The following is a 27265-nucleotide window of genomic DNA, read 5'->3' on the forward strand; positions in this document are numbered from 1 at the left end:
AGAGGATTTACATGGGACAGGAGATGTGAGCCAATCTCTTTTTCGTCAATGGACGCTACAGCTTCGTGTTTGCTTTCAAAACTTAGCTTTTAGCAGACGTGTGCACATTTTCAGCATGACGTCTCTGATCCACTGGTGAAAGGACACTTTGATCCTCTCCTCTTTCATCTATAACTGCTTCAGAGAACAAAGTGTATGCAGAAAAGTGGTGAAGATTGCACGACTGTCTGTGTCCTATGTGTTGTGTTGTGTTATTTTTGTTATTTTGACTTCAAAATGGTGCCGCGTGAGTGGCTGCCTTTCCAGCAGCTCCTATATTTTGTTGTTCTACTTCTTCCTTTCATAACTTTGCTGCTGTGAATCGGGAATTTCTCCATTGCGAGGCTAATAAAGGATTTCTTATCTTATCTTATCTTAAATTAATACAGAAAAGTATACAGAGACAAATACATATAGTCAGAAAATAGTCAGAACATGAAATAGCAATGTCACCATACAAATAGCTATAAAAATTGGAGAGTTGCAACAATGAATAAATTAATCAAAATTAATCGAGTATCAAATTAACCAACAACTATTTTGATCATTGATTAACTGATTGGACACCACATTAAATTTAAAATTGTCCAAATCCTTGGAATTTTAGCCTCTCAACAGTAAATATTTTCAGATTTCAGCAGTCCTACATAAAAGTTGACTGAATATCTTTTTTATTTGATCAATATAAAACATTGAATGATGCAAACATCTACTACATGTATTTCATTTTTGCCTCATTTACATGTTACGGGCCAATCCAGTTTAAGTGAATCAAAATAAATTTATGTTTGTGATTTTTTTTTGGCTGCCAATGTCAAAATTATAACATGTTTTGGAATAAAGGGAGGGAAGTGATCTGATTCATTAAAAAAAAAAAACATTTAACTCATGAATCGAATACAATACAATGTTAAAAGTGCATCCCCAAATAAATCAAGAATAATATTACTGTCCCAAAGAAAAAGCAGCTGTAAAAACAGAACATGATAAAATGTAGAAATATGCGATGGTGAAAACGATGGAATTTGAACCGGACATAGCTGTTTTAAAAAAAAACATACATTGCATTCTATGACGTCACCAATGACACGTAGTCAAAATGGCGGCCACGGCGATGGTGAGTGGAGGAACGAGTACTTTTTCTTCTAATCACACATTCCCGAATGTCTGTTCAGATTATAAAACGGGTGAAAGGTTTTGATTGGTCACTTTTGTGTCTATATTACTTGGTATATAACACTTTGAAAACGAATAGCGATTTAGCTGTTGTTTCGTGTTGACGTGCTTGCTAACTTCCTGGTACTTAGCTAACATCACATAGCTTCCTCCGTGGCTGCAAAAACGGATCCAATGTATTTGTCAGGTCAATTGGACTGTGTTGACAATATAGAGGAGGCCTCGGATGATTTTATTCAACTATCATTCATTCATTGATTCACAGAATTAAAGAGAAAAAATAGGCTGCAGAACTTGGGCTCCGTATCATTCCAGGCTGCATCACTCATTGCTGACAGTGCAGGAGTTGCTGCCGAACGTTGATCCAACAACCAGTGTTGGGCAAGCTACTTGGATATGTAGTGAGCTAAGATACACGTTATTCTACATTAAATGAAAAAATTCCACACTGAAGCTGTACACCAGAGAAATACAAAGCACTCGTCTACAATAAAATGACAAATGTGGTCATAGTTCTCCTACAGTGGATGTAGGGGTTTTTTTTGCCCCTAGTTAGAACATGAAGTAGACCACAATTTAGTTTTGTACCGAAACGAGTTTATTTAAATGATCAGCTCACCATCAAGCTCAGTAGAGGCCTGAAAAGATCACAAACAATTGAATCAGGTGTGTTGGAGTAGGGAGGGATCTAAAACAGGCAGGATAAGGCTCTCGAGGAACTGGAGTTCCCCACCCCTGATATAAGGTGTACCCAGCAGCAAATGTCCCAAGAATGCTCCCCACTACCTGCTCTTTTCGTCCAAAAAAAATGTCTCCACAGTGCTCAGTCTAATTCCACGGTTTGCTTTCCAGAAGAAAAATACAGCAGGAGGCTTGCATAAGTTGAGACAGAAGACAGCACATAAACCAAGTCATCAAGCAGGGAGATAAGGGAAGGAGGGCAGAGCAAAGAGTGTCAACCTTCATCCAGAGCCAACCAAAACATAACTCAATGTATGCCCTCACAAATTTGCACAATTGGGAGTCTTGGATGTTGACAGGCACCGTCCTTTTGGGGTTGAACAGTATGAAGGTCACTGACATGACACCTCCATTGTCTGTTTATCAATGATTCAAAAATCTGAATTGGGACCACACTAAACAAAAATAGATCATTGTGAATGGGAATGTTGGAGGGGGTAAAATGAAGAGACAAAAGCAGCACAGAGAGTTAAGAATGTGTCAACACGAGTGAACCAACAAAGTATATTTTTGAAAATCATTGGCTAATTAATCGGTAACTGGTATTTTTGCCAAAAATTGGCATCTGCTTCAAAAAATCCATATCGGTCGGGTCTTACTATGTCCTATGCTGGACTATAAATTTCTTAAAGGGCTATTTTGAGACAGTTTATTACTATCAAACCCTAAGGAAATAAAATATGACAAACACTGTTTTTGAGGGGGATGCCAGGAAAATGTGGTCACCCTCCCAGTTGACACTTCAAATTTCCTGATGTTTACTCTAATAGTGCTCGGTATGATGTCAAATGAAAGAATTTGCCTGTCCTTGCTCAAACAGTGATGACTTAAAGTATGCTGTCATTTGCATTTACTGTTTAGGAAAATCAAGAGAAAAATATAATTTACATTCGTATTTGGAACGCGTTGTAAATTGTGTGCAGGGTTCCCGCGGGGTCTTATAAAGTCTCAAAAAGCATTGAATTTATGAATTTGGAAATAATACAGTGAAATGTCTTGAAAAAGTCTAGAATTTCGTGCAGCCTCTTTCAATTCTTGTTTTTTTTCCTCTGGGTGTTTTTTCTTTCACTCTCCACTTCAGGAGGTGAAATGCATGCTTTTTTTTCCAATTCTTTTTTTATTGTGAATTCACAGGTCCATACAGTCAATAAAAGAAGAAAGTATACAAGTCCTTTATACATCTGATCTTACATAAGATTAGCTCAATTTAAAATAACCAGGACTGAGTAAGCAATACATAACTTGTAAGGACCAATCAGGAGTATAACCATATAACCTTTTCTTTTCAACCATAGTAAAACAGACAAAAAACATGCTTTTTTAAAAATTCGAGTTCAGTGATTGACTCGGCCAGTCAAAGACCTTCCCCTTGTTCCCACTGATTAAATCCTTTGTTGTGTTGACAGTGTGTTTTGTGTCACTGACATGTTGCATGATGAACCTTCTCCCAATAGCTTGAATGCATTTTCTGTAAATTGCCATGTAAATGGTTTTATAGACTTCAATATATTTCTCAATGAACGCGTATAAGACAGCTTTCAACAAAGGGTGAAAGTAATCCAAAAACAACCACAAGCTGTAATTTCCGCTGGTAAATTTGTTTTGATTCCTGAGATCAGCCGCCATGTCACGTGTCTGTTACAGGAGACGTGGTGGGCCTTGCTGCTCTTGTCCTTGGTGCCTGTGGTGTTGCCCTTTTACGTTCCTGGCGTTGCTCCCCGGGACTTCCATGAAGGGGATATTGTAGATATTAAGGTAGGAACACTCAACTACACTCAACAACTTTTTTTTTTTTTTTTTTTTTTTTTCCTGAGCATGGAAAAGTAAATGGAAAAATGAATGTCATCTGTCCAATTATGGTCTGGGAAAAAGTCATCTAAAAGTCACCACAAGAATAGGTCGCCACAAATATTTGTCCCAAGGTTTGTTTTTTGAGTGTAAATTACTTGGGGGGGGGGGCAGTCTGCTAGCACCCTCTATTGGTGAAAGATGTGACTGTAGTCAATGATGTCTTGACGTGGGGTCGTCACACCGGTGATACATTTGTGACAGTTTTTACATCAGGTGGCCCTGATGACACAATTCACCCATTTTTATCTGGGATTGTGACCGGTAGTAGCTGAGAAGTGAGGTCTAGCATGCACACTCGGATGTTATCTTTCATCATCGGTATAAGGTCGCCTGTCTCCAAAGGAGTCAACATTGCACTCCATTGCATCTGTCAGCCTTAAAGTAGATTGCGTTTAGAAACTACCATGGGCAGTTAAAACAGACTGTTAAGCTTGCATCGCTAAGTGGAACGTACTGTATGGTGTTGGTCGACTACAAGTTGGAAGCTGAGTTTTATTTGCATTGATGTGCATAGGTGTGTTGCTGGTTGGAATGTGGGACATGTTGTGGAACATTCTTCAACAAGGGGTGGAGGGTGCAAAGCCATCTGATTCTTCGATGGACCGTTCAATAGGATAAATCGATACAAAAAATGTGACAGCCCTAATCCAATTACTCACCAGTTAAAAGTCACTTTTAGATAAATCTGAGATTGTGTCTTGGGTAACATATGACTATATACCATTTTATTTTAATTTAGCTAATTCATTGCAAGTCAGGGTGGTCAAAGGTGCTACGTTGCTGTCAATCTGAATGTGAAGAAATCACTGGTTGTGTTTGCCCCGCTTTAATGTCTCATCATTTGTTCGGCAGGCTGTGAAGATGACAAGCTCTCATACCCAGCTTCCTTATGAATACTACTCTCTGCCGTATTGTAAGCCTAACTCCGTTGTCTACAAAGGAGAGAACCTAGGTAAGAGCGGTGGCCTCCCTACACTTGAGTAAGCTTGCGTTTATGTTTCAACTCTCCCAAATCATTTCTCTTTTGCAGGTGAGGTGTTGCGTGGGGACCGTATTGTAAACACGCCCTTCAATGTGCAAATGAATAAGGACAAGAAGTGCGAGATAGTGTGCGACAAGAAAAAACTCAGCAAAGAAGAGAGCAAGTTGTTTGCCGAGAGAATACAGGAGGAGTATTACGTTCATCTGTGAGTATTTCTTATTCATTTCCAGAACCAGCCATTCCCAGAGTAAACGAGATGACGACATGCCTTTGCATTACAATAACTCCATGTTGATTTGAAACATTTTTTCTGCAATACGCCCAATCGATTTGCAGCATCTGGACATGATGTTAGTAGTGTGTGACATAATCCGAGGACTTGAAAATGTTTCCCACTGCGCAAACCAAACCAAACCCCAACGCCATTCTCTACTCATTTAGAATTGCAGATAATCTGCCAGTAGCCACCAGGTTGGAGGTGTATCTCAATAAAGAAGCGGGAGCAGAAGAGGAGTTTAAGAAAGACATAAAAGATGTCCAGTTTGAACATGGCTACCGGCTGGGCTTTGTGGACAACAACAAGGTAGGTAATATCTGTTTTTCGGATTGCCGAGGACTGTTTTTAAGTACAGTTTGACTTATCTGAACTTGTTTCGTTTAGAGTATTGTGGTTAGTTATTGGATTTCTCTGGGGTTTTATTGCATGCATTTCTTACTGCTAAAATGGCAACAATTGTGCAGGTTGTTCCAGTTCTGTTGTTTACCTTTAATATAGTACTGTACTGTGCACTTGCACATGAAAACAGTCAATTCTGGGTAGTTGTTGTATCAAAGTAAACTTCTCAAGCAGCCTTCTAAAATTTGAGAGTAGAATAATAATAAAAATAATACATTTCATTTATAAGTGCCTTTCAAGACACTCAAGGACACTTTACAACCAAAACAAGAACAATAAAACCACAGAGAATCAAATGTCTTTGAATACTGTGGTTTAAGACAAGCCTCCCCACCCCCAAATATGATAATGGAAGTTCTTTTGGTTTTGACATGAGCATCTTACATACCAATCCTGTGCGCCTTTTCTCCTCTCCCTCACAGTTTTATCTGCACAACCACCTTTCCTTCATCCTGTACTTCCACAAGGAGAAGCTCGAAGAGGGGGAGCAGCACAACTACAGAGTGGTGCGATTTGAGGTCGTACCGCAAAGTGTGCCAGTCGAAGGTAGTTGTCAGCACTTCTCGATGCACTGATATGTCTGAATCTACATGAGAACCTGGCCTGTATTTGCAGATCTGATGGCTGTGCAAAAAGAAAAGACTTGCACCTTGCCAGACGCCAGCAGCTCTGCTGCGCTGGAGATTGACCCCACCAAGGAGAATGAGGTCCTCTTCACGTATTCTGTGCACTGGGAGGTCAGTGACTGTTGTGAGTTTTCTTGAAAACGGAACACATTTGTTTAAAGTTTTCAGATCTGATCTACCAACTGCAACTGACCCAATACCTTTTTTTCACACAATTAGATCTCAGCCTGAAGAATTGATGCTTTTTTTGGGGGGGGGGGGGCTTGTTTTTTGGTGGGGGCTCTCGACTATGACTAAGAATGATTAAAAAAAAAACGCATCAAAGTATAATTTCTTAACTAAAAAGTGTAAAATACAAAATATTTTTTAAATATGTATTTTGTGTGTTTTTATCCCCCAAAAGGTGGTACCATATGATATGGCAGGTTTTATAATATTTTTCAGTCAATTTCAGAAAATGGCTTTGGTTTAAGAGTGTAGTTTGACCAATGTACAGTTGCACCGTGCGAGATTGTGCTCGCTGACTCTCCTCTGCAAGCTATCTCTCAATTTAATTAAATGCCATTGACACTCTCCAAACTCTAGACTACAAACTATGATATCTTTGTCCCAACTGAACTGACCACAACTCTAAAAAACACAGCATTTGAATGGTGCTGAGACGTTTCAATTGCTGTCAAATCTCCGGGCGACAGCGGAAGCACTTCCTGAAGCAGTCATGTCGTACAAACGCCAGCGAGACTTCAGATGTCATCTCTTTTGGACCCTCCTTTCAAACCAAGCAAGGTCCAATACACACTTTTCAGCAATGCCCCCTTAATGACTCAAAACATGCATCAGAGCCTCACTAATACCATGAAAGATATTGAAACTACAGTCATTTAGAAAATCAGTAACGGTTGCAACGATAACAACTTAAACTGAGAATTTGCTAATGCGCTGACTAATGTCCTGAATAACCGTGAAGGAAACTTCTCGTCACTTTTACCCTTGTGTCGTTCAAGTGCGCTCATGTGTGTATATGCTTTGTGTTTCTGCTACTGTCTGACCACAGTAACATTTCCAGAAAGTTACAGTTGACTGACGACCATCAAACAAATGGTTGACTCTTTTTTTCTCTTTTTTTTCAAAAGCCGATCCATTATTGTTTGTGCACATGCATGGGCCGACAAGGTTCTAAATTTGTTTGCAGAGTACAAACATCATGATGAATCACAGATTTGTGTCTGTGTGATTTGAGCACAATTTGTGTATACGCACAGTTAGTGAATGAGGCCCATTGAAAGGGCGGTACAATAGCAAAGTCATTTAAGTATCAATTAAGTAGTCGAGTCCTGTCCGAAGTCTAGCAGTGATCAGCACTCGGATGAAATTTCTCCCAATATTTAGCAGAAAAAAGCGTTCACTGTTTCCCCATGACAACATCCTTGATGGATTGCACACAGCTGTTTTCGGCTTCATAATACCGAAAAGAAGCAATTTTAACGGGACATGTGTTGAATTGACGTCCAACTCATGGAGGCTGCCATGATTTGGGCGCTGTGCGCAATTGATTTGTCTGGAGAACTTTTCAAGTCCAGTACAACTTCATTGTCAAATGTGCCGTATGTTGCACTAACAGCACAGATTGGAGTGCCCTGCTAGTTTACACTTGAGTAGCACAGGATATGGGTGGCCCACTGATGAGTGGAATGAAACTGAACGATCCAGGTTACAGTTGATGGTCTCAATATATTTGCTGTGGTGAGACATCATTTCGTTTTTAGAGCTGTATGTCGATGTACAAACCGCGAAACAACACTCGACCCCCAAACTGCTTACGAGTAATGACACTCCAGTTTGGACTTTTTGAGAGCAAATTAATAGATAATTACTGTTGAGCCACATAATAAATACAAAAAATAAAGCTTCTTAACTTTCCCAGGTTACACTAAGATAAATAAATAGATGATAAGGACATCCGTGTGTCTTGTAACCTGTGCAGGAGAGTGAGGTGAAATGGGCTTCTCGATGGGACACGTACCTGACCATGAGCGATGTGCAGATACACTGGTTCTCGATTGTCAACTCTGTGGTGGTTGTCTTCTTCCTCTCTGGTATGGTTGTCAAATTCTGCACAAATGTTTGCTTTGGATCAACAGCCCCATTGTAGAAATCATTGTGCATCTCAGGTCATAAATGCACATATCCCGTATTTCCCGCACTATAAGCGGCCTCGGAATATAAGGCACATCTTCAATGAATAGGCTATTGTGAAACAGTCTTCATACCTAGGGTGCACTCCATTATAAGGCGTATAGAATCGAAGCTGCAATAGTGGCAGCTATTGCGTTATGCGTCCACTAGATGGAGCTACGCTAAAGGAATACAGTACAATACAGCTTCATTAATTGAGCGCTTTCACAAGCGCTGCAGCTGTAACAATGCGCTTCATAGAACATTTAAAATACTATGTTCTGAAATCTGAATATTGATCATTGTATAAGGCGCATCCGATTATAAAGTGCACTCTCAGCTTTTGAGAGAATTAAATGCTTTAAGTGCGCCTTGTAGTGTGGAAAATACGATATAATGGGCATTTGTTTTTTCTGGGTTAGTACAACACTTATGCCTTATTCCTCGTGAAAATGATGAAACTTTTCTTTCCTTCCCGAAATCACCTCACTCAAGTGCTTTAAATTTTATGTCTTTACCCTTTCAGGTATCTTGAGTATGATCATCATCAGAACCTTAAGGAAGGACATTGCAAATTACAACCGAGAGGACGATATCGTAAGTCTCTGGGGCACTGTGATTGTTCAGTTTGCTCGACCAGGATGCTGTAGCCATGTGACTGTTTTTCCCCTGCCTCGCACAAATCAGGAAGACACAATGGAAGAGTCAGGATGGAAGAATGTTCATGGCGACGTCTTCAGGCCGCCTCAGTATCCCATGATACTCAGCTCACTTCTGGGTTCAGGGATCCAACTCTTTTGCATGATCCTTATCGTCATCTGTGAGTGTTAACTTCATTATCGGTAATCCGACCCTTTCGGAAATGTCACCATCTGTTCTGTTGTGATAGGTACATATATTACGTAACTTTGTTTGGGATAGCTGGCAAACATCCTTAGTTTTTAAATGAAACCCTTCTTTGCATAACAAATGATTGATTATGTTAAATAGTTTTTCCATTTACACAAGAAATATTCTTGAGCAGCGTTTGATTGTTTCTCCACTGTGCCGTGTAGTTGTTGCCATGTTGGGCATGTTGTCTCCTTCGAGTAGAGGAGCTTTGATGACTACTGCATGCTTCCTCTTCATGTTTATGGGGTGAGAATCGTTGACTCGTGAATCCTCAACATGATGATGCAGAGAAACAGGTTGTCGTGTTGAAGTGTTTTTGTTTTTTGTTTATTCCTGCCCCTGTAGTGTGTTTGGCGGCTACTTCGCCGGAAGACTATACCGCACACTGAAAGGCCACCGGTGGAGGAAAGGAGCCTTTTGTGTGAGTGTCTGTAGATGAGAGCCACTTAACGTTTTTGAACTTGGGTGCCAACTTTACCAGGACAAAGTGTCATGGGGCCATTTTCTATATTTAGATTTGATAGAGTTATATGGAAAAAAAACTCTGGCTGTGTTATCCAATGCTGATGGCCTTATATCTGTCCGGATGATGCCTGAAACAAAACAGAAAAAAAGGAAGTGTACAGGGGCTTTTGGGACACTAATTGCGACTAATTTGTAAACTCTTTGTTTTTTTTGGACCTCTGAGAAGATTTGTGTTCTCTCCCGTAGACGGCAACTTTGTATCCAGCTGTGGTGTTTGGAATCTGCTTCATCCTCAATTGTTTCATCTGGGGAGAGCACTCCTCTGGGGCGGTGAGTAGGCCAAAGATCTGCATAATCCGATAGTACTGAATTGTTAGCATCGCTTTTAAAAATGCCAGATATTATTGACAGTGAATATACGACATGAGAGCAAAACGACCAATCGCAGCTTGATTGTGCTTTAATTCAGGTGCCCTTCACGACCATGCTGGCTCTGCTGTGTATGTGGTTTGGGATCTCCATGCCCCTGGTCTACCTGGGCTACTACTTTGGCTTCCGCAAGCAGCCATATGACAACCCCGTGCGCACCAACCAGATCCCTCGGCAGGTCCCGGAGCAGCGCTGGTACATGAACAAGTTTGTGGGGTGAGTGTTGAACAACTCCAAAAAAAATCTATTTTGGCCTTTTAGATGGCTGATTCAAGGCCTGTTTGTTTACCATGCCCTTTTTTTGGTTTGTTTTTTGTGTCCCTCTTTCATTAGAATCCTGATGGCTGGGATCCTGCCATTTGGTGCCATGTTCATTGAGCTCTTCTTCATTTTCAGTGTGAGTGTGATGACTGTGACACATTGAAAAGCAGTCTTCTCTCTGTTATGTACATTTTAGTGTGTTTATTCGCCCCTACCGACAGTAGGTATATTACCGGTTGCAAAGCGCCCGCTTGCATATACATTCATGCCCATGTGTACTTTGACCTCTTTAGGCCATCTGGGAGAATCAGTTTTATTATCTCTTTGGCTTCCTGTTTCTGGTCTTCATCATATTGGTGGTCTCCTGCTCTCAGATCAGCATTGTCATGGTTTATTTCCAACTGTGTGCAGAGGTATGGATATTTGTTCTTTTGTCCTTTTTAAAAAAAGTTTTTTATTAACATACAGTATGTCCAATATTTTACACTAAATATTATTTCAAATATATTGTATAGTATATTGTTTCATTTATTTAAAACTGTATATACAGATACTGTTATATTTTGGTAGTTAACCAGCAGCCCTTCCTGGTTTTTTTTTGTTTTTTTGTTTTACTTCTCGTGTTTTTATAAAAAATATTCAGCTTTTGGTGAAATTTCAGCATTCATGTTTCAGGATTAGTTTGTTTTCTTCGTCTTTGAATTGCAAAAGGGCAGATTTGGCTGTTGCCGTAACCTGCTTTAACCTTTGTATTTTTTGTTTCTGCCAACGTTGCACAAAGGATTACCGGTGGTGGTGGAGAACGTTCCTGGTTTCAGGAGGGTCAGCGTTCTATGTCCTTGTGTACGCCGTCTTCTACTTTGTCAACAAGGTAGAAGTTCACACTGTTATCAAGGGGCTCAACTACTCCATTGTTTGAATATATCCGTTGGAACGCTGGTGTGCAATTTGGATGTTCTCCCTGTTCACAAAATTGTCCATAGTTGAAAATGTGAATGTTTGTTTGTCTACATGTGCTTTGCGTTTGATTGGCAAACAGTCCAAGGGTCGTACCCGAAGCTCACTTCTTTCACAGTATGCTGAGCAAGTGTCAGATGGTGGAATAGACTCACATTTTCTGGACTTGAAGTTGTTGAGAACTTAAGAGTTGAACTCCCTTTATCCATGCGAGCATACAAGCAATGGGCTTATCGTGTTCAGGGCCGTGGCGAGCTGGAGCCAAAGGGCAGACTTCACCCTGGATTGGTCGCCAGCCAATCACAGGGCACATAGACAGACAACCATTCACACTTGCGTTCACATGGTCTGAGTTTTTTAATTTAGAATTTGGTTTTGGAGTTGAACCTGAAGCCGTCAGATATGTAAAATTAGAACATTAGTACTGTATCCACTTTTTAGATACTGTACTTAAAATCAAGTTCTTATATTACTCAAAATGTTATTCAAGGTAAAGAAGAAAACTAACACTCATTTAAAAAAAGGAACTTTAGATAGTCACTCTGTTCACATAAGGACTGTGAGGTATAACAATACATGAGATCATGGTGGACATGGGAAGTAGCTGGAACACTTGCATAAATGCAACCTTCTAGATGAGATTTAATAGTTGTAGATCACACAGATAATTGACACAAATATATGACATGCAGTTTGAATCTTATATTACAGTTGACTGATGTTAATTTAGTGGTGATATGCTATAATCATCGCAATTAAACAGCCCACCCATTTTCCTCAATTAAATAAACCGCTCTGCTACCTACTGGAAAGAAATCGTGATGTCATCTGCTCGGACCTCCGTAAAACAAGAAGACAAACATGAGATTTAAAAAAAAAAAAAAAAAAAAAAGTGATGTGAAAGCGTGTTCCCTCTTGGTTTTTCCTCCACAGCTCGACATTGTGGATTTCATCCCGTCGCTGTTGTACTTTGGCTACACCACCCTGATGGTTCTGTCCTTCTGGCTGCTAACGGGCACAATCGGCTTCTACGCCGCCTACATGTTCATCAGGAAGATCTACGCAGCAGTTAAGATAGACTGAGTCAGTTGCTGCTGTTGTGTTTTTTTTTTTGTTTTTGGTCACATTCACTTTTTTTTTTTTTAATGCAAGTATTTTTATTGTCCAACAAGCACTGACTTGTGTGTTGGGGCAGGAAAGCAAAAGCAGTGCTTTTGTTGTTTTTTGTTTTCTTTCCCCTCAGTAAAACGGCAACACCCACTGGCAGGATTGGGTAAATCGTCTCCTTTCTTGCCAGCTCAGCTTTTTGTTTTGTATTTTTTTGAGATGGAAACACAGGACATTTCCTCTGATGAGACTGCTTGTGTCTTGAGCTGGTTCACCTTGCACACAACACAGTGGGCCAAACAATAGTTTTCTGCACATTGTCTCTTTTTTTCCCCCCTTCTTGTGTTTTGAACCTAATTTATCCATGTTTTGAGTTCTGCTATCACTTTTCATTTTAGAATGATGTTGTTTTTCATCCAAATATTCCCAATCTCGTCATTTCCTCTGTTTCGTTTGAGAGACTTTGCCAAAAGAGAGGTGGGACTGTGGTTGTGGTGCGTTTTTTTTGTCTTATGTTGTTGAATTGATCTACATTGTGACTACAGAATGCATACGGTATATTAAATGCTCTTCTTATTTTTTAAATCATGTTTCCATATGTTCTCTGTGTAGCCACTTCAATCACAACTGTATCACTTTTCCCCTCTAAAGCGTCCCAATGTACCAAATATGGTGGCGTGTTGCCTGGTGATTGAAACATTTTGTGAAAGCAGTTGGCCTGAGATTTATTCAAGACACCTACTAAGAATGTGTTCAAGTTACAGTAATACCTTTGGAACATCCCAGCTGTTAGTTGAAAATTTGTTTTTATGATCATTCAATGATAGGTACAATATTTTTAATCCAGGAGCCTTTTTTTTTTCTTCCCCGTGGTTTTGGGTTTAAATAAAGCTACACGTTTTCTGACAGCTGGCGGCTGTTAAACACCTTTTATTTGACATCATTATCTTTCCACATTTTGTCTATAGGGTCTGTACGTACGATACTGATCTGGGGCTTTGGAACCGGAGAGTCACGGTCAAAAACCACAATTCAGTTTCTCAAGAAATTTGCATTTTATGTATGTTTTTTTTTTCTTGATAAAGTCAAGATTTGGGCAAATCTTGCGAGGTTACACCTGCAGCAGTAATCACTGACCTTGGTGAACCTGCGGACTACTCCTAATGCATTGATTATTGCAAAGGGCTACTGGAATAAGAAGTTTGACCAAATAATTAAATGACGAAATCACAAGTTTTATTCTTAAAGAGCGGATTTTCCTTTTAGGTGGTACTTGATGTAAAAAGTTGGACGACTTCAATAAATCAATGTGAACAAGGGCATGCTTTCAAACAGCAGGAAGCGCGTTGACATGGTGCAATTCTCGTCATTTATCACCAGGTGGCAGTCGAGTTCTTTAATTTATAGTGAAAACCGGCAGACAGATGGTCGTCCTCTCTTGGAATTAAACCGCAATGTCCCATTTGTGTCATCACAAAATTGATGTAGCTATTGTGTTACCCTGACATATTTTAGTTAACAACCTACTTAACGGCAAATAAGCGCAGAACAGGAACGTGGCCAGAAGGCTCAGCCCTATGTGTGCCAATTTCGAAGTATTGCAAGATGGATGGGATTTCATTGGCTCATAAATGAAATTCAGATGATGGCAGGAAAGGGTGTAACGCTTATCTACTTTTATCTATGATGTGATGTTTATTTTCACGTGTTTACAACTGGAGACGTCAACGTGGATTGAACAAAAGAAAAATGTGTAAATCCTCTCTCTCTCTGCCCATTGGTTCCCACAAAGGGTTCCTACAATTGAGAGCACACATGATCTCGTCTGTTTAGTACAGTGCTAAACCTGTTTTTGCATTTGTATGAATTTGTAAAAATGTTACCTAAATATTACTTGTACAGTTGATGAAGGCTGTAAGATGGCAAAGACAGACTAACTCTGGAATAATTCAATTTTCTCCCTATCAATCGATCTATCGATACATGCACCCACCCATCCATCCATCAAACTTTAGCCCTTCACTTAAAGCATGTGCCGGAATGCATTTTAAAAATTTTCCAAGTGTCTGGTGCGATACTTAATGATTGTCAATTGTGCAATTCTACTAAAACAAAATACAGATTACCGTATTTTCCACACTCATATGGCGCACCTAAAAGCATTCCATTTTCCCAAAAGCCTCTTACACTCTCTTTATATTCCACATTGAGTTGTTTCCGTGTTAGTGTTCCTATCCCATCTAGTGGTGATTATTAGCAGGAACCAATTGTAACCTAAAGGAGTTGACATGAGAAATTGACATGTGCATTCGCCAAAACAGACAGCTACTTTGTGAGCTCTGCACAGCCAGAATGAAACGAAAATAATACCCAAAGCACAGTTAACTACTGACTAAATGAAAGAAGAAGGAGACAAGCAAGACTTCTAAGGATATTCAGCCCCTTGTGGATGGAAGGCTCTATATAAATAAAATTGTATTGTATTCCCTTTAGCGTAACTCAATCTAGTGGATCCATAGCGCAACCGCAGCTACTATATTAGCTTCTGTTCTGTGCGCCTTATAATGCAATGCGCCCAATATGTGAAAAAAGTTTGAAAATAGACCATTCTTTGACAGTGCGCTTTATAATCCAAACTGCCTTATATAGTGCAGAAAATATAGTCTTTTTTTTTACTGTAGCATACACAACGTCTGCAGTGCTCACACAAAGTGACACAAGCTATTTGTTCAGACATGAGAGATTGGCGTTTAAACAAAGTCATTAGATGGAGGTAGCATAATGGCCCTTTGGTGATGAATGGAAAGGCCCAGTGATCAATGAAAGCTCGTGATGCAAACCCCTGCTTGTCCAAAGAGGGACCCCAAAAAACAGATGGACTGAGCCTTCTGCGATGTGCGCTAATATGCTCGGCAATAAATACGCACCCGAGTCATTGTATACTTAAACTATATCCTTGAAAAAGCCTTTTCAAATGCCTTAGCACAATCACAGCTGAGACTGGATGACCTTTTTGTCCTTGATACCAGCTGTATGTTGGTGTGCGCTGCTGCTCCTTCTCGTCTTGATAAACATTTTACAGTGTTAGTTATGATAAGAAAAAACTGCATCAAAGTCCCAATGAAGGCAAATGCAACTGACTTTCCTGATATGCATGCTTAAATAATGACAACAGCAGATTGGGATAAACAGTTGTGTAAATATTGATGGGCTGATATGTCATTTAGTTTTATTGCACTCTGGTGGAAGGCTACAGTGTCTTTGTGACAAGGACGAGTTGTGTTGATTTACTGAAGTAAAGTGTTCCAGCAACACAGTCGACACAAATGAAACTATTTTGTTTCTAAAGTGTATTTTTTAAACTAAAATGCTATCTCCAAAACGCCGGGGCATATCATAGATACATCAGTAACGTATCACGGCCCAAGTCTATACCACAAGTGTCAAACTCAAGGCCTGGGGCCAGATTCGGCCCACCACATAATTTTATGTGGCCGGCGAAGGCCAATTCATGCTGTAAATGTCAACTTTTTTTTTTTTTAACATCAAGCACCTCAAGCTGGAGATCTGTATGCAGTACACTGTTTTCTTCTGGTGCGCATTGATTTTTTTTCAAACAGATACATCTGGTGGATTGCCAAAGTCTCATTTTACTGTTTACTAGCATGAATGCCAGAGCGAACATTTGTCAAGGAAAAGACGGATATTGTGGCTTTCGCGAATTTGCGGACCTGTCTCACTCTGGCCAAAGACCCAATACATACATCACTTTGTTCTGAGCACCTGGTTGAAGGCAGGCGTTGATGCTTAGCAATGTTCGAGAGAGAATACATGTTACATATTGTACATACAGTATGTAGCTCCATTTTCATTGTTTACGATTTACTCTGAAGTGACACAGATTTATAAACTATTCATTTTTGGTTGACGTCAGAAATGTTGGATTCTTTCCAGACCGGAACGACAGCTGGCTCTCATCATGCTACTTGCTAGCTAACCATGGCAAAATCGCTTCTGTTTTAGCTAAACTGCTAACGATACCGGGCCCTTAAGTGAAACGGTCTTGGATTTTGACAGTGGAACTTAAAGCTAAACCGATTAGAGTAATGCAGAAAAAGCCAACAAATGAAAACAAATATGAGTCGGTCGACTTATTTTTCTATTTCAAGCCGAGCTCAGTTTACCGATCTAGAGATCCAACCGTTGTATACAAACAAATACTCATCATATACTCAGAGGAAGCCATGGCTTATTCTGTTGCATGAGAGGCAAGAAGTGGATGCAAAGGTTGTTCCTACCATCTGCCATGAACTCACTGCAACTTAGAAGATAATGAGAAAAGCATTTCATTTTTCTAGTACCGAACAGAATTAAAAAAACAAAAAATGATGTTGTGAGGGTGAGAACCATTCGGTTACAATAGAAATCTGCCCATTATTTAACATACAGAGGGATCCACCTAATGGTTATTGAGAACTAAACCTAATTGAGTGTGCGGAGCAGATCATTTATCATCAGACAATTACCACAATGGATTGATCTCATTTCCCCGTCATGGCTTTCGCCTGAAGCAGTTCTTCTCAGGAGTTGTCACACATCAATTGTATTGATACAAACACAGACATGACTGAGTTGCTTGAAATTGTGTTTTTCTGCTCGGAAAAGGGTTACCATTTTTCCATTGTAATATTTATGGTGCATTTCAACAGGGTGGCCACGGTGATGCCCAATTATTGTATATTGCACCCTTATGCTCACGTTCATACAGGTATTCAAATCTTTTCCAATTTCGACCAATAAGAAGCATTTCAATTAAATGAAAGAAAATAAAGAAAATTGTATTTATCGTTCTTTTGCCCCTACCACAAAAGTGTCCATTGGAAGTCATGATTCATCGAGCCACTGTGATGCATCAGATGAGATTACAATGACAATGAGGGTTTTTAGTCGGTAGTATTTACAATGCTCGTCACATGACAAGTGGGTGGACCAGATATCCCAATTAATCCTGATGGGATATTGATGTCTGTGCTACATTTTCATAACAAGCCATTAAAAACGCAGGTTTCAATTCAAAGAGCAGCTGAGATAACATCCTTTGGGGTGAGAAAAGTCATTTGGCTTTGACCTTGGAGCACAAACTTTTCACTTTATGGGCATCGAACATGATTTTCTCAAATGTTTTTGAAGATGAAGAATTAATTGAAATTCAGCGGAACCGCAAATGTCTGAAAATGACTTCATAGTTGCTCAGGGCTCACTCACGTAATGACCAATCACGGCTCAGCTTGTGAACGGCGCATGACCAAACCCAGAAAACAGCTGAGCCGTGCGCAACTGTGATGTCATTTTCAGTCAACCGCAAAAACAGATGGATTTTGCTGCTTAATTCATGATCCCTAAACGCAATCTAAAATAAAATTCTTGACTTGACTTCCTCTTTAGGCTTACTCATGAAACAGAAATCTCGTCACGTACAGTATGCTAAACTCTCACACCCGATATGCTGTCACGTGCTACTTGAATTACAAATATTTTTTTAGAGCAAGGTTATTAAAGTTAATGAAAATTAACAAAATAACAAAAACTAAAATTCATAACAAAATAAAATAAAAATGAAACAGCTCTTGAAAAAAAAGAAAGAAAACTAACTGAAACTTCATGTTATTGATAACACTATAATCCTCGCAAAAATGTCCTTCATTTTTGTTTTTGTCGATTAGTGTCATACATGAGCTGTCGGGGTTCATTTTAAATGCTTTTATTTCACTTTTGATATACATCCTTTTAGAAGAAGGAAGTCAAACAGTCGCTTGACAGTGAAAGTTTACTTAATTATGCAATACTTACTGATCTTTTTCTTTACTCTTACACTTGACAAAAAATAATACTAAAACTAATAAAAAACAAAGTAAAACAAAGCATGTTTGAAAATAATTTTTAAAAAAAGCCCTGATCCTGTTCTTTTATGTCTCCAGCAGGTGGCAGTGGAGGGCCTTCCATCCAGCATGCACACCTGCTGCCTATTTGGTTATTAAGTTAGCCAAGTATTTAAGGACTGCCAAAATCCTTTGTCTCTGTCCATTTATTGACCTTGTTTGCCGCTCATGCTCAAGTGTTGTTTTCTAGACCGCTCGATCTCGCCCTTGCCGTTTTTGCTCTCTAGTCTCTCGGTTGTTGTCTTTTGTTCTCACTCTTGTTTTTGTTTTGTGTAAACAGAGCCTTTGGAGTATATCAATACTTGATTCCGGGCCATAGCAGTAAGCCATAAATTAAACTGATGCCTGCACTTGCCTTCATGGTTAAGTTTGAGCGAAAGGAAAAACATAACTTTTTTTGTAATTCAATTTCGAGTTAAATGTCATCTTCTACAGTGCTATTCATGTAGCTCTATTGAGTGAGATCAGCCTTGACAGCGCGCACGCAACAAAAAGCAAGGTGGGTATTTGACATTGAAATAGGCTGTACACCTCGCTGAAAAAAAAAATACTCTTTGACTTGCTCCAGCAGACTGCTTTGATAATAGACAAGGACGTTTCTCTTTCAGCAGGGAAATGAAATGTTTTTTTTGCCGGATCTAATCTAAAGCTGTTGGCAGTAAGTCGGTAAGTTAAACTCTTTCCTTCTCTTCACCTGCAAAGCATTGAATCGGGTCTGGGGGAAACCCATTGATGTTTCTTTTTCTCTATTATGAACGATTGTGGCTACCTGTATATGTTTACAAGAGCTCCTCTCGGGGTTGAGATAGATTTAGAAATGCCTGGCGGGCTACATCAAAATGCTTTAAATTCCTAACTCAACTCAATCTAAGTGCTCCCTTTATACTGACATTTTGCATACAGGAGGATGCAAAGTTTTTATTTTACAGTCTCCACATTGTGTGACGTTATTGGTCATAGAGAGAGCGAAACATAAAAGCAGTCCGACAAACTTGAGGGCACCGGGGATGCAGAAATTGTAATCTCATCCTCATGCACGATATCACTTGCGTTTGCTCCAAGTTGACAGTTTTGGTACCTCCGTGTATTCCTGCGGACGCCAGTGATGTATGCAAGTAAAATGTAGTCAAAATCTGTCCTTGTAAGATTTATTTCCTGAGTGAAAAAAAATGTTTTATATCGGTAAATATCATTCCATTTTTTTTTCAGGGTCAGAACAATTGAAGCCTTGTAATGTTCCTCAATACAGTATTGCTCATTTCCTTCTTGACAAAAAAACAAAACAAAACAATCAAGGATAGTTGACCCCCCTCCCCACCTCCTATAGAAAAATAATAAATTCAGTTAAAATGGTTGCACTGTCATTGTACAACAGTAGCAAGGAGAATCTTCTCTTGTGTGCCGGCAGGAGAGCAGGGAAAAAGCAGTGCCTGATTTCCTCCACACGTGCGGTTTTAAAATTGAAGCCAAAAGAGTTCAAACCTCGTTTCATCGGGTACAGAATCTTGTCTGCATGTCTGTAGTTACTTTAAATCGAACTCTGTGTGGGATTTCATTGTTCCTCCACTAAAGAACTTCGAGTTTAAAAAATAACTTTTAAAAATGGGGTATTAACATTTACATCGCAGGATGTAGGCACTTGCTATTTTTCTTTCAATATACTTTGCAGGCACCCAACATAATTTCTGACTATATGAAACTTCATATTTTTGTCGTGGTTTTGTCGGGAGGGCACTCACTTGTTGGTGTAGCTATTCGATACATATGTGGGGTGCCAGGTCGGTTTTCTGGACTACACAAAACACTATGAGCAGTAGGCACACGCACGCTGTTTTTTTTCCTTCCTCTTCATGTGTGTGGTGGGCAGCCCGGTGATCGAGTGGTTAGCGCGTCGACCTCACAATACGGAGATACCGGGTTCGATTCCAGCTCCGGCCTTCTTGTGTGAAGTTTGCATGTTCTCCCCGGGCCTGCGTGGGTTTTCTCCGGGTACTCCGGTTTCCTCCCACATTCCAAAAACATATATGGCAGGCTGATTGAACACTCAAAATTGTTACTGGGTGTGAGCGCGGATGGTTGTTCGTCTCTGTGTGCTTGCAACCGGTTCAAGGTGTCCCCCGCCTACTGTCCAAAGACAGCTGGGATAGGCTCCAGCACCCCCCGCGACCCTTGTGAAGATGAAGCAGATTGGCATATGGATGTGTGTGGTTAGGCGGCCCGGTAGTCCAGTGGTTAGCACGTCGACTTCACAGTGCAGAGGTACCGGGTTCGATTCGAGCTCCGGCCTCCTTGTGTGGAGTTTGCATGTTCTCCCCGGGCCTGCGTGGGTTTTCTCCGGGTGCTCCGGTTTCCTCCCACATTCCAAAAACATGCATGGCAGGCTGATTGAACACTCTAAATTGTCCTTAGGTGTGAGTGCGGGCGTGCATGGTTGTTTGTCTCTGTGTGCCCTGCGATTGGCTGGCAACCAATTCGGGGTGTCCCCCGCCTACTGCCCGAAGACAGCTGGGATAGGCTCCAGCACCCCCCGCGACCCTAATGAGGATGAGGCGGTTCGGAAGATGAATGAATGTGTGTGGTTGCTCATGTTTCAAAAATGAGTCAAGCTGTTTAAATTTTCCTCAATCATCTCCCACAATGCAAAAACATGGACAATTCTTTTACTATGAAGTTTATCCATGGTTGTGATTGTGAACGTCCGATTTTTTTTTTCTGTTCAGGCTGTATATTAGTATGCGGCCTCTCACCCAACGTCAGCGGGATTGGCGCTCTTTTTTTATTCATTCCTAATGAGGCCGAGCACAACAGGAAATCTATGGATGGATTTCAAATAAACTTATGTTTCCAAGTTTAGTTTCCCCTTGGGAAAACTTTTTGACACGGATTTCCGATAAGGTTTGCTGATGGTGAGGTTGTCAGTTGTTGTCTTCGGCACATTGTTAAAAATAGGCCACACACACACACACACACACAGATGCTCACATGCCCCCCTGACCCTTCTCGCCATGGGAACAACAGCAGGTGCTTTCAAGGCGGGCAGATTGGGATGGATGGATTTTGAAAGGATGAGAGATGGATGGAAAGAGGAAAGAAAAAGTTGAGCTCGCTTTGAAACTTTAAATTAAATGAGAAAGGAAGGAAAGAGACAGACTGACGCCGTCATGTTTGAAGGCGAAAGAATGCAATGGCCTTGACAAACGGGAGGGAACACGTATCCTTTGACGACGTACTGTTTTCAAGTCAATGTGAGTTTTCAATCTGTGTGACTCTGGTTCACCGTATTATGCAAAGCCTACACAACTCTAACTAATTTCAATGAAATGGTTGAATGGTGTGCCAAGGGTGATCCTCTTAAATGTGGAAATAGGCACTTAGTTGTTTATTTTTATTTTTATAGATATGTCTTTAATGCATGAGACTTAATACCATTCAGGGACTGGAGGTATCCTTTGTTTTTAACAAAAATGCTTTTTTTTCCTTTTTTTTTTGAGGAAATTTAGTGAATTGGTGAGGAAGAGTCCATCACCCTTCCATGCGATGTGGATAGAGGTACTTAATTTGTCTTTTTTTGTCTTTTGAGTCACGTCTGAGCCGCCAGCACTTCCATTACCTCGACCCCCGGAGTGTAAATATGGTCGACCCTGTTCTGTCTTGCCTATCGCCTACTTTCTATCATTCTCCATAAACTAGAAGGTAGCCTGTTAACGGAGATATCTCGGCACACGTTTTTATGCCATTGATTATTTTGAATAATTGTTCGGCGACATTCATTGCCAGAATATAAAAGAAAAAAAGTCATTTTTAATTCATCAACAACTAATGGATTGTCAAATAAATCAATTGCTTCGAGTCTTTTACCTTTCACTGACAATTAATTGTCCACCTGCTTGAAATTTCAGTCTCTCAAAAGTGAATATTCTCAAATTTTCGTCGTCCTTCTAGAAAAAAAAAAAGATTGAATATCTTTATGTAGAATCAAAATAAGACATTTGCAACATCTGCTTTTGGAATCAAAGGACAAAATGTGTTATCATGCTATTTTGTGACATGTGGTGAACCAAATCCTTAACTGAATCATAATAAATTTTTGAAAAAAGATTTTTTTTTTAAATAATGTCCTATTTATTGAATAGACAGACCTGACCTGAAAACCTGGACTCACCCCCACTCACCCATTCCGAATATGCTTGTATTAATATTTTATAATTTATATTTACTTATATACTTTTTGTCCTTCTACTTCTCTCTTGCATAACCTTTGCTGCTGTAAATTGGGAATTTCTCCATTGTGAGACAAATAAAGGTTTTCTTATTTTTTAGTAAAAGGAAGCGCATTAAAAATGTTTCTAACCCAATTTTTTATTCATCCAAAATGTTAATTGTCAGATTAATGGATTCATAAAAATAATCTACTATTTACCTGCAGCCCTGATATTGAACCGTTTAATGTCGGTGTGATTAAAATGGGTTCCTTGCCGTTGGTGTTTTGGTTGCTCAAAGCCATTCTTTGCTATTTCCTGCCTCACTCTTTGGAAAATTACACACTTCCTGAAAGCAGAGAAGGCCTCTCCTCACAATTCCAGTGCAGACTTTTCAAATTTTCACAATTCAATTCTTGCAAAATGCGTGTGGTGACAATCTTGTCCTTTAATGATGTCATCAAGTACCCCAAACAGTCATTCTTGTAAGCTTGTTATTGGCCAGATACAAAGCATGCCAACTGCTTGTTTAAGACTTGCATAACAAAATTTACTGACGTGATATTCTTTCGTGACAGACTGATTATTTTCCCGTCCGTCCTTTATATTTTTATTCTGCATAGTAAAGTTGGTGGCATGATGAAATGTCACATGTACAAATTATGTCCTTGATGGATGAGCATCTCGGGGGGGGGGGGGGGCTGTGGAAGCCACAGTGATGTGTGAGGAGGAGGGATTAGATGCAAACATTCAGGCGCGGCGAGTGCTGTCACCTCGAACTCATGATGGATGACAACGCCTCTTGTAAGATGCCACAAACATTGGCGGCTACTTGACACTCGCGTGTCTTTTGGGTCACGCCCTTTAAGCTAGACAAGCGACTCATGATATGATCTGGAGATTTCGCCTAATTCACTTGACATTTTAAAATATGCATCGTTAATTCTGAAGTGTCTCCCGTGAATCCAAAAATAATCACTCCGGCCGCTACCAATTTCATTTTCAATATTTAGTTTAAGTGGAGCATGTGAGTGACCTTTTGTATACATTTATGAATAAATTAGGATAGGATCATGATTATTTCTGCATACCTGCATGTACTTTTTGGGCATTTTTGTTTTTGAAGGGCTGCTGTAAGACTGTTGTGATCTTCCTTGGCTAATTTAAAAGTGGCAAACACCGCTCTCCGGTATGTACAGTATACACTGAAAAAAAAAAAAGATTCTTTGGATTCATTTATTTTGAAAATGTACATCAGGGGCACATTATTAAATGATAAGGAGTCCACGGGAAAATGTAAGCCATTATCCAAATTGAAGAACAAGATTTGCACCATAGTTGGGTGACCTTGAGTATTGTTACAGACACGCAAAATTTGAAGGAGAGCCGATTAAAATGGCGACTTGTGTTCTACCCACAAATATATCTGCGGTCAAGCGGTGGTTTTGAATCAACTGCTTCCGCATTTTACTGTAGCTCACAGTCATGAATGCGCAAAAGATCAAATAACTTGCTGGTAAAACTAAAATTTGGGAAAAGAATTACATCGAGAATCGCTGTGAGGTTTTGGGAGAGAATAGAAATATTTCTTCCACACAGGCCATCTAAGTCTTTGCCGTTTGACAGTTCTTTCGTCTTAGGCAGCTGGCTAAAGTAAAGCCTCTCCTTTCTCATGAGCACTTTGAAACAGTAATTCATGCCTTCGTCACATCCCCACATCCCGGCTGGATTAATGTAATGCACTTGACTTTGGAGTCAGCCAATCCTCCATGAAGCGTCTCCAGTTGGTCCAGAATGCTGCTGCTCGCCTCTTGACTGGTACTCGTAAGAGGGAGCACATAACAGCTACTCTGGCATCCCTTCACTGGCTCTCGAAACATTTTAGAGTTCTTTTTAAGGTCCTATTATCTTCTCATCTCAAAGCTCATTTGTATTCTTTGACTTTTGACTCAGCATGACTCAGACTTAATTTTTTGTTTTACTGTTTTTGTGATTTCTACTGTCTTCGTTATTAATGTATTGTTTTATTGTTGTATATATGACATTTGCTCCACGTACAGCACTCTTTATACAGCGGTGGTTATTTTAAAGCGTTCTATAAATACAGTTGAGTCTAATTGAGATTCACTGCCGTGTGTCAACGATACCGATTTGTGATGTAGTCGAAGCTGACCTGTGAAGATGCCATCCTCCACACATAAAAAGGGCAAATAAATATGAAGACTTGACATTTTTGATCTGTTGGTCGATCAACTTTGAGAAACGTTATTTCACTTGTGGCGGAATTGCAAGTTGTTGGTGCTTCAAAATGCTCAATGGAAAATTTCCACTGTAGAAGGATTTTGTTTTAATTTTACACTGTAGACTGATGTTGGCATGTTTTTATCTTTCGCGACTACTCAACATTTGGGGAATTCAAGGTTTTTGTTTGTGTTGTGTCGCAGTTTCGTCAACTGCCCCACTTCATCCTGCCATTGGGTACATTTCCACTTGCCTCATTTACAATCTGTGATTGATTAGCAACTAGCCTAAGGTGTCATCTGCGTCTCACTCCAAACCGGCAAAGAGGATGGACTCCAGAAGCAAACTGGATTTATGGCTCTTCATAAAAATAAAAATGTCATTTCCACGCAGGCCAAGGGGATTCTCATCTCACACCGAGATGCCTCCTCCGGTTCTCGTTTTGGGATATTTTGCTGACACATGTTTAACACTTTGCCAGTATAACCGTTTTTTAACGGGATCACCCTCTGCAGCAATATCATTCAGAGGAAGCTTGGCAGAAAAACTTCTCATCGTGGTTTACTCTGTGGGCAAAATTGGAATTTGACTGCTGCTTATGTACATTGCTGGCTAATGTGGTATTTTATTACGTTAGAAGGCAATAAAAGAGGATGAGAAATGCCTGTGTATGGGAAACATGCATGCAGAAAAAGTATTGCTTTACTCCCTTTTCTGCTTCATCTGCGTATCTATGAACCACAGTGGAATTAAAAAAAGAAAAAGAAACTAATTTGAAGAACTTTCTGAAGGATGGGCTAAGGCATGAAAAATGATAAATAATGGCTCGGCGGGTGGATCCAAAAAAATTTGTTTTTTGTCATATTTTACTGACTCCTCTTTTTGTACAATAAAATTTGTAATCGTGTTATGACCCCCCTTTCTCGCTGCAAGCAGTTTGCCGATGTCATCAGCCCAATCCGATTGGACAACTGAGTGACTTAGCATTTATCTGTTACTGGAGGCCAACTGTCACCAACTTTTTTTGAACTGACAGCTACTTCTAGGCTACTGTTAATATGAAGTTTGATACATAATTCCGACATAACAAATTTCCTCAAATATTCCTCAATTATAAATTATTACAACGACTGGTCATTATATTAACGCATGTGAAGACACTGATCACGTGAATGATTTTGTGCAATGATTAAACAAGGTGGGGGTATATTTAGACATGCTCACTTCTACAACATTCCAAGGAAATATTCCATTGCAGAACTAGCCCGCGGGCTACTTAACTGTATGTGGTCCTCGGGGGCTACTTGCTGCCCACGGGCACCCCGTTGGTGACCCTTGCTGGAGGCTATCTAACACTTGATCGTCTTGCATAAAAAGGAGCTGAAGCATCTGGAGGTGCTTATTTCTTGCTTGAATTCTTATCCACTGCGACCATATTTGTTACCCCTTAATGTTTATTCAAATGGATTAGTCATACCCTACTTACGTTTTTCAAGTATTCACCGAGTGTCCTGTTACAAAACCCTTCAAAATGTGTTTACAATATTCCCAATCACGACCATCTTTTAATTTCCTGGTCCTAGTGCTTAATGTGTTTATTATGAGTTGTTTCTCGTGGATCCGGAGTTTAGTTTGCCTCTCACTAGATGTCAGATGGGATAGAGCATGCTAAGCGTTATCGAAAATGATGATGAGCAGACTTACAATGAACATTCGCAAATAAAATCACACTGCTTTCAGAAGTACACTTCAAGCTATGTGCAGTTGAGCAATAATTAATGGTGCGTGTACCTGGAAGGGGGGGACAAAAAACAAACAGTGGAAGCAGAGGCTGTCGGGGATTATAAGGATCGCGTACAGTAATTAAAATGGAATTAAACTGCTCATTGCGGTGTATTTTTTATTTTTTTTGCCTGGTGTATACCTCAAGTGGCAGTTAAGCTGTTCGTGTGGATTCTGCCCAAAGCGAGAAAAAATAATATATATACTGTAGAAATATAATGAAAATAAATAATAGAAATATTTTAAAAAGTGTGAGAGAACATACATAAGTCAATTAGTCTTATCTAATTAGTGTTTCAACTGACATTTGTCAGTTATTTTCAGGGGGGGGGGGGGGGGTTAAGATGGCTACACACATGATTTTCAACATCCCAGCCAATTTTTTTTAACTGTGACAGATTCCACACCTGACGAGGGGGGGAAAAAATGTTTTCCTTCTGCTCTTTTTGTGTGTGGTCTGCTCAAGATGACCAACGCAGCACATGACACGTGTTTAGGATGTCCAAAGAAATACTACGACTGACCTGTGAGGTGCCACATGTATCCAGTCTGCCATAAAATAAAAAGAAGGAAGAATAAGCAGCAGTAGCAGTAGTTGTCATAATACTAGTCAAACACTACCATTACTTTTACTGTGCAAACAATGTGACATCAATTAATGTGATGTATTTGAGCAACTGTGAGGGCATGTAAAAAAATCTGCCAATTAACGTCACCAATCAATAGAG

General features: G+C 39.8%; 1 protein-coding gene across 2 annotated transcripts; it reads left to right on the forward strand.

Moving 5' to 3' along the window:
• The first annotated feature begins 1114 nt into the window (after positions 1-1114).
• On the forward strand, positions 1115-13284 carry tm9sf4 (transmembrane 9 superfamily protein member 4). Of its 2 annotated transcripts, XM_086106925.1 has the most exons (18): positions 1115-1156; positions 3601-3711; positions 4660-4759; positions 4838-4994; positions 5231-5372; positions 5888-6011; positions 6081-6202; positions 8076-8187; positions 8793-8863; positions 8954-9086; positions 9322-9403; positions 9503-9578; positions 9869-9952; positions 10092-10267; positions 10385-10448; positions 10606-10725; positions 11094-11183; positions 12203-13284. In XM_086106925.1, exons 1-18 carry the CDS (start codon positions 1139-1141, stop codon positions 12350-12352), a joined length of 1932 nt encoding a protein of 643 aa, XP_085963051.1. In that variant the 5' UTR covers positions 1115-1138; the 3' UTR covers positions 12353-13284. The 2 variants fall into 2 exon arrangements, with proteins under 2 accessions (XP_085963051.1, XP_085963043.1); XM_086106917.1 differs by having other exon boundaries at positions 8793-9086.
• Positions 13285-27265: the final 13981 nt, after the last annotated feature.

The sequence above is a fragment of the Hippocampus guttulatus genome, chromosome 1 (genome assembly GCF_054856545.1).
Source record: "Hippocampus guttulatus isolate MCC_2025c chromosome 1, RoL_Hgut_1.0, whole genome shotgun sequence".
NCBI classification, from domain to species: Eukaryota; Metazoa; Chordata; class Actinopteri; order Syngnathiformes; family Syngnathidae; genus Hippocampus; species Hippocampus guttulatus.